Below are 7,607 nucleotides of genomic sequence, written 5' to 3' on the forward strand. Positions count from 1 at the left end.
TAGAACCTCCTCCCTAAGTAAGTAGAACCTCCTCCTGCAGTCAGTAGAACCTCCTCCTTCAGTCAGTAGAACCTCCTCCTGTAGTCAGTAGAACCTCCTCCTTCAGTCAATAGAACCTCCTCCTGTAGTCAGTAGAACCTCCTTTGTAATCAGTAGACTAGACTTCCTGTGAAGCAGGAAACCTTTAAACCCAGGAGGACCAACTTTGGGCAGACCTGCTTTAGAACGTCTGTCAGCAGCTGGTAGAACCTCCTCCTGTACTCAGTAGAACCTCCTCCTGTACTCAGTAGAACCTCCTCTTTCAGTCAGTAGAACCTCCTCCTTCAGTCAGTAGAACCTCCTTCTGCTTCATCGTCACAGAAAGGAGATTTTTGAACAAGCTTTTTTTAGTGATTGGATTCGGTCTGGTCCAGTTACCAGTTAGTCTGCAGCCAGATGATCCATTTTGGGGAACTGGTTTTGTAGAACCCATCCAGAACGCTCCTCGGACCTGCTGTCCTTTCACATGTTTAATAATTGAACATCTGCAGTGATCAGCTCCTCCCTGGACTCTCATTGTCCTCATGGACGCTTCCTTCAGATGTGTGAAACATGGAGCCATTAAATCCAGGCCAGAGGTCTGAAGCTCGACAGAAAAACAGGATAAAAAAAAAAAGAATTCTCTGGAGGCAAAGTCTGCAGAAATAATGAAAGGAACAAATCAAGCTGATGGAAATGAAACCAATGTGAAAGCAGCGGTCAGTTCAGAAAACAATCGATCCAAACGACTCGTCGTGCATCGCAGCAGATTCCTGGTTTCTTTCTTCTCTTTGCTTTAAGCTCCTGTTGATTTCTGTACTGATGGATTTCATGTGATCGGTTTGAACCAATCAGAGTCATTCAGGTTCTCACCTTCATCCTGTCTTCATGTCTGCAGGCTAAGGACAGCGATGATGATGAAGAGGTGGTGCAAGTGGACAGGGACCACTTCATGGATGAGTTCTTCGAACAGGTGAGACACGGAGACGCACGTCCAGTGGTCAGTGAGTGATCCTCCCTCGAGGCTCCAGCTTCACACGCAAACAGCTGATCCATCCGTTTGAGTGTCAATTTAACTCACCTGAGCGGAAAAGAAACAGAGTTTATTCACAACAATTAATAATAATAATAATAATAAATCAAATTTGTACCGCACTTTTCATTAAGAAAAATCTCAAAGTGCTACACAGTGCAAATAAAATCAAAGATAAAAAATCAACCATAAAAATCATGTGGTCAATAAAATCAAAGATAAAAATTCACAGAGAGACGGTCTGATTCTGGTCCTGAAGAAGCTCTGCTAGTTTGAGCTTTTAGGAAGAGAGGAAGTATAAAACACTGGGGTCACGTAGGGGTCAGGTTGGGGGGAAATATGTTTGGATAATAATTTGAATATTTTTTTATTTTGCAGATGGCTAGATTAGAACAGCAGTGGCTGACACCTTTCTGAAAGTGGTCACCCACTCATTTAGCCAAAATATTCCATAGTTTTAGATCAGAACGGAAGATTGGATATAGGTCTATAATTTATCAAGTCATCTGGGTCAATAGACGGTTTCTTAAGCAGAGGTTTAATTCCAGCAACCTTAAAAGCCTTTGGTACATATCCCTGAAACAGAGATAGATTAATCACATCTAAAATGGAGGAGGAGATCAAAGGGAATACCTCCTTAAATAACCTGGTTGGAACTGGATCTAACATCCAAGTTTAAAGCTTAGTTTAAGACAATAGTTTTGCTAAAGCCGGGCTTAGACTGTACGATTTTTGCCCTTTTCGGGTCGATTCTTCAGATCAAATGCAAATTGAACTAGACGAACAGGTCCGCCTCTTTTCGAACCTCATTCCAAACCTGTTCGTCTGTTTCTATTTGCATGTTTTCTAAACTTAAACCAGGCTTTGTTGGGCTGCTGGATAAAACTTTGAACTCAACGCCATTTCTGACATTTTGAAAGTGGATTGATTTGAGCTTTTTTATAAGGGGGCAGAGTTTTACTACTTATTTGATGCTAAATGAGCCAAAGCTAGCTGTCCTTGTGTGAAGCTGTCCTGGAGGCTGATCCACTGGCTTCCTGTCTCTGCTTCAGGTGGAGGAGATCCGAGGCTGCATAGAGAAGCTGTCAGAGGATGTGGAGCAGGTGAAGAAGCAGCACAGCGCCATCCTTGCCGCGCCGAACCCTGACGAAAGTAAGACCTCCGCTAAGCCTCTTCCCCCCCGCTGACGCCTGCATCAGAGAGTCTGGTTCTGGTCTGCAGGCTGGAAAAACAGCCTGAAGAATCACAGGAAGGTTCTTCAGAATCATAATGAAACAACATTAAAATGTCTGAGCAGTTGGTGCTGGAAGGAGGGTCACATGACCACCTGCTGACCTCCCTCTGACCGGGCTTGGATCCTGGGTCACCAAGCCGACCCATTTTCCCCCTCAGCTGTAATGCAGCTAAGCTTCAGGTCCATAAAGTCCAACATGGTGCAGATCTGCAGGGACCCGCTGCAGCCTCCAGCTTCTGCTCAGTTCTGCTTCAGTGGGCTGATCAGCTGCTTCCTGTTCTTCTGGATCCAAATCCCAGCAGGAACTGGTTCAGCTCCACAGGCCACTGTCTGTCATTCCTGCTGAATTTTCCTGATGTTTCCAGAATTGTGAGCGAACATTCCTGATCCGGTGAGCTCCGAACTGGTCAGGCTTTCCCAGCTCCTGATTGGCTCGTCTCTGAGCCAATAGGAACTTTCTGCCAAAGTTCATTTCTGAAAACCTTTAGAACTAGGACTGGGTTAGACCTAACCTATGGTTCTGGCTTGGACCAAATGAACCAGTATCCTATGTGGTTCCAGATCACTGGAACCCAGTGGTCGGAGTTCTGGTTCTCTGGTAAAACCAGACAGACGCTTCCAGGCTGCGTTGAGCGTCTCTCTGGAGTGAACACAGACGGATGGTTCTGATCATCGCATTAAAAGCCTTCAGCAGCTCGACCCGGAGCCTCCAAGTGAAATGTCATCCTGTTAACTGCTTCCTGATGAGCTCTGCTGCTCCGTATCCAATCCTCCAAGGAGCCTGCTGGCAGAACGCCACTGAGCGCTCCACCCGTCGCTCCGCTGCTCCTCCCGACACCTGAAGAAGAAATGAAAGTGTTTTGGATGGGAGGGCACGGCGCCCTGACCCGGTAGGCTGTGACTCAGCTGGAATGACTCGCTGTCATTGAGCCTGCTGCAGACGGTCGGGTGGAGCCGGGTCAGCATCAGGGTCTGGATCAGGTTCTGGTCCGGTTCTGGGTCAGATTAAACCTAAAGAACCTCCATCAGGCTCCAACCTTCAGCCTCCTGTCAGAACCAGAATCCAACATGTCAGGCAGTCAAACCTCCTAAATGTTTCTCTTTCCAAACGTCTTTGATTTTTTTTTCTTCTGATTATTTTGCATGTTTTTCTCCATGTGTGTTTTTTTTTTCTGCATGATGAACAATGATTATATTTTCGTTTCGTTTCCATCTGTTCCTAGTTTCTGTTCTTCCTGTTGTGTCTGCATGGTCCTGCTTTTTAAACTGCATGACGCAACGTTAAGCTTGGAGGAGACCTGAGCTTAACCACATGTGAGTAACGTCTGTAGACCAGCCCTGCATTGGTTCTCATTTCCACTGACAAACGTTCATCTGAGGAGATTTTTAGTATTTATCAAACATATGATATCAAGTTAAATGTAATCAGTATTATTATTAACAATAAGATAAAATAACCTGAAACTAACGTCGAAATAAAAAGGAAACTTCTAGAGAAAGAAATTAAAGGTTAAACTGCTGGAATTTAGAGTTAAACCACCTGGAACGTCTGTTTCTTACACCAGAACACAAAAGGCTGATTTATACTCAGAAATCAAGTGGTCTGCGTGTGTCGCAGTGAACGCAGATAACCCCCACCCCACCCCCCACAGACACCTGCACCTCTCCCAAATTGTAGGTGACCGCAGACAGGAGGCCTCTGATTGGTCAGATCTCCATCCGCTCTAATCTATGCGTATTTCCTGTTTGGTTCCTTACCGGCTTGTTTTGTTTGTCTGACCGCCATTATGGAAAACTACTGGTGAAGATGGAGCAGCTAGCAAAGCGAGGTGCGCGAGAACGCTGGGACCCTTTTTCCACCTGGATCCCCGCTCTTTTTGGCCCTCATGTCCCTCTGTTGTCGCACAAACTTGCCCCTACTTCCTCACCGCCTCGGCCGTATCTAGACCCACAGCTAGGGGTTAGGGTAGAATAACATAGCGCAGACCACCCTTCAATATTGGGCAGAAATCATGAATATCTGCGCCAAGCTCACTGCGACACACTGCTGCGGGACGATAACCAGACTTTATGTCTGTTCCTTAAAGGTCGGGATGCAGGCGGGTGTTTCTCTAGGGCTGGTTATCCTCTGACAGTAGTGTGTCGCAGGTGTGACACAGGAATTTTTGATTTATAGCCAATAAAATCGTAGGTGTCCTTGTGTCAGTTTGACAAACTTGTTCGCCGTACGCAACCCCTCATCGAACGCCGGACGACACACAGTTCCCCCGTGAGTGTTCCCCAAAGTCTGGCAGTGGCGCTGCGTGTTTTGGCTTCGGATGCAAACCAACAGACCGTCGCACAGAGCTACAAACTAGCGTTGCACTAGCTGCACGGTGTCTGTGATAGTGTCCGAGGTGTGCCAGGCATGGTGGACGGAGCTACAGCCGGAGTTTCTGTGTTAGAAATATTTTATTTATACTCCGTTTGTGTTTCATGGGTTGTGTTCTAATGAAATATTATGATGTATAATGTGTGATTCATCTTTTATTAGCTTTTGCTTAAGATCGTTCCAGGTAAAGGTCATGCAACGGACGGGTTGTGAAAGAGGCCTGAACATCCTCTATCACATGTTTCTTCTAAACATGTGTTCTTGGAACAATTCAATTGTTTTAACCTATGTGCTGAGGTTTTAAGTAAGATCCTTTTGTTTCCCTTCCCCTTAGTTAAACCTCAGCTGGTGTAATTAGGGACATCCCCTTTCTTCAATAAATAGCAAGGAGAAAGCTGAAGACTGCAGAGTGGGGTGAAGATTTGTAAACTCTGCAGTCTCTTCCTATTCTCCTCGCGAGTAACTACAAGTTTCTGCTATTAAGTACCAAACAGGAAATACGCATAGTGTAGAGCGGATGTAGGACTGACCAATCAGAGGCCTCCTGTCTGCGGCTCTGTCTGCAGTCAGCTAGAAATTATCTGCGTTAACTGCAACACACACGCAGCCTGGTTTCTGAGCATAAATTAGCCTTATCTCTCTCGCTAGCTTAACTTGACTGTAAACATTTAGCTCTTACCAATCAGAGGACAGAAAATGCTGACGTAGGGGTGGGCCCTCTTGCCGGCCCTCTGGGGCTAATCTGAAATGTGATTGGTTGAAGAAAACGTTCCTCACTAATATTAAGGTAACAGCAGCAGCTCTGCTGATTCTGAAGGCCCTGGGCAGATTGGATTGACCCCCCCCCCGGTTTCTGTGGACAGAAACAGAACCTCTGCCGAAGCCCTTAATACCTAGAGTGTCAAAAGCCTGATAATAGTTTTGTTTTTTTGAAAAATAACCCACAATCGAAACAGTTTTGAAGATTTATTGAGGAAAAATACATTATTAGGGAATCAATGTTTTTCTGTCAGAAAGCTGAACAACAAAACAAGACCAACGTTTCTGATCCCATCCAGACAGAAACATTCCTGGTGTTACCAGCATTCCCATTCTGGAAATGTTTTATTGTTCTGAGTCTGGTCTCCGTGATTAAAACTCAGAGTGAGATACCAGCCGTCTGTTGACGTTCATCTGAGCTGACGTTCCGGTTCTCCTTCCTCCTCCTGCTGAAAATTCATCTCTTTCTCTCGTTTTTCCGTTTTCTCCTCAGTTCTGGGTCAGCTCCCTCTCAGCTGCCAGTGAGCCGTGTTTCAGCTTGAATAATGCATGATGGGAGTTGTAGTGAGAGCGGAGGGGTACAGATGTACGCCGCAGCCATTTGAGATCAAACTAACTCCTCATTTTGTTTTCTCTTTATATTCTTTGCTTTATCATAGTTGCTGAAGGCAGGATTTAATCTCATCGGCCAAACTGGTTTTAAATATGGTTTTAAGGTTTCTGTCAGAACATATTGGCATCTCCAGAGGAAAAAATTTGGTCTTTACAAAAAAGGAGCAATATTTAAATTAGATATTCTGTTAATCTGGGTTTACAGGCTTCTGTTGATTATATATGATAGGAAACCTTTCCTGAAATCCTATTTATCCAAATTAATAATCCTTACTAATAGGTTTAATGATACATTCTTTGCTTTTAAATATGAGTGAGGTGTTATCATAAATAATGAGTCAGATGCCTCCAATGCAGCAGAAATCATAACATTCACTGTAATATTTTAATTTAATCTACACTCATGCCATGTCCTCCCAGAGGTGGATAATCCAGGTCCAGAAAGTAAAAGTTTTGTTCAGAAATCCCCTCATTTCTGGCTCCACAGTGAAGACTAATCACCTGCTTCGCTGAACGGGATGAAGGAAAACAAGGCAGAGTTTTTACTTCCTGGATCTGGATGACCCACTTCTGATTCCTCGCTAAATCGCCTCCAGACAGAAAAATTCAAACTCACTGTTCAACACAAGAGCTGAACCCGTAGAGAGACCTATAGGCTGCTTTTCACACAGATCGGGGAATTTATTCCGCCCTGATGGCCTTTGAACCCCACTGGGCTGCAGAACAGCAACACACCCTGAAATACTGCTCCCCCGCTAACCGATCCCCAAAACCGATGTGCTAACTGATCCCTGAAACCGATACGCTAACCAATCCCTGAAACGATACGCTAACCAATCCCCGAAACCAATGTGCTAACGATCCCCAAAACCAATGTGCTAACCAATCCCTGAAACCGATACGCTAACTGATCCCTGAAACCGATGTGCTAACCAATCCCAATAACCGATACGCTAACCGATCCCCGAAACCAATGTGCTAACGATCCCCAAAACCGATGTGCTAACCAATCCCTGAAACCGATACGCTAACTGATCCCTGAAACCGATGTGCTAACCAATCCCAATAACCGATATGCTAACCGATCCCCGAAACTGATACGCTAACCGATCTCCAAAACCAATACGCTAACTGATCCCCGAAACTGATGTGCTAACCGATCCCCAAAACCGATACACTAACAAATCACCAAAACAGATACGCCAACCGATCCCCAAAACCGATACGCTAACCGATCCCCGAAACGATACACTAACCGATCTCCAAAACCGATACGCCAACCGATGCTTGAAACCGAATTGCTAACCGATCCCCAAAACCGATACGCTAACCGATCCCCAAAACCGATACGCTAACCGATCCCCGAAACTGATAGGCTAACTGATCCCCGAAACCGATGTGCTAACCAATCCCAATAACCGATATGCTAACCGGTCCCCGAAACCGATACACTAACAGATCCCCAAAACTGATACGCTAACCGATCCTCAAAACCGATACGCTAACCGATCCCCGAAACCGATACGCTAACCGATCCCCGAAACTTATAGGTTAACTGATCCACGAAACCGATGTGCTAA

The 7,607-nt window shown here is 45.2% G+C and overlaps 1 protein-coding gene across 2 annotated transcripts in view; it reads left to right on the plus strand.

Moving 5' to 3' along the window:
* Nucleotides 1–7,607, plus strand: part of LOC107097655 (syntaxin-1B) — a 61,411-nt gene that overhangs the window by 23,845 nt on the left and 29,959 nt on the right. For both annotated transcript variants that reach the window (XM_015394887.1, XM_015394886.1), the window contains exons 2-3: nt 917–991; nt 2,104–2,203. In XM_015394887.1, coding sequence (XP_015250373.1) covers nt 917–991; nt 2,104–2,203 — 175 coding nt within the window. The remainder of the gene's footprint in view (nt 1–916; nt 992–2,103; nt 2,204–7,607) is intronic.

Source organism: Cyprinodon variegatus, unplaced genomic scaffold (genome assembly GCF_000732505.1).
Source record: "Cyprinodon variegatus isolate N-32 unplaced genomic scaffold, C_variegatus-1.0 Scaffold713, whole genome shotgun sequence".
Taxonomy (NCBI): domain Eukaryota; kingdom Metazoa; phylum Chordata; class Actinopteri; order Cyprinodontiformes; family Cyprinodontidae; genus Cyprinodon; species Cyprinodon variegatus.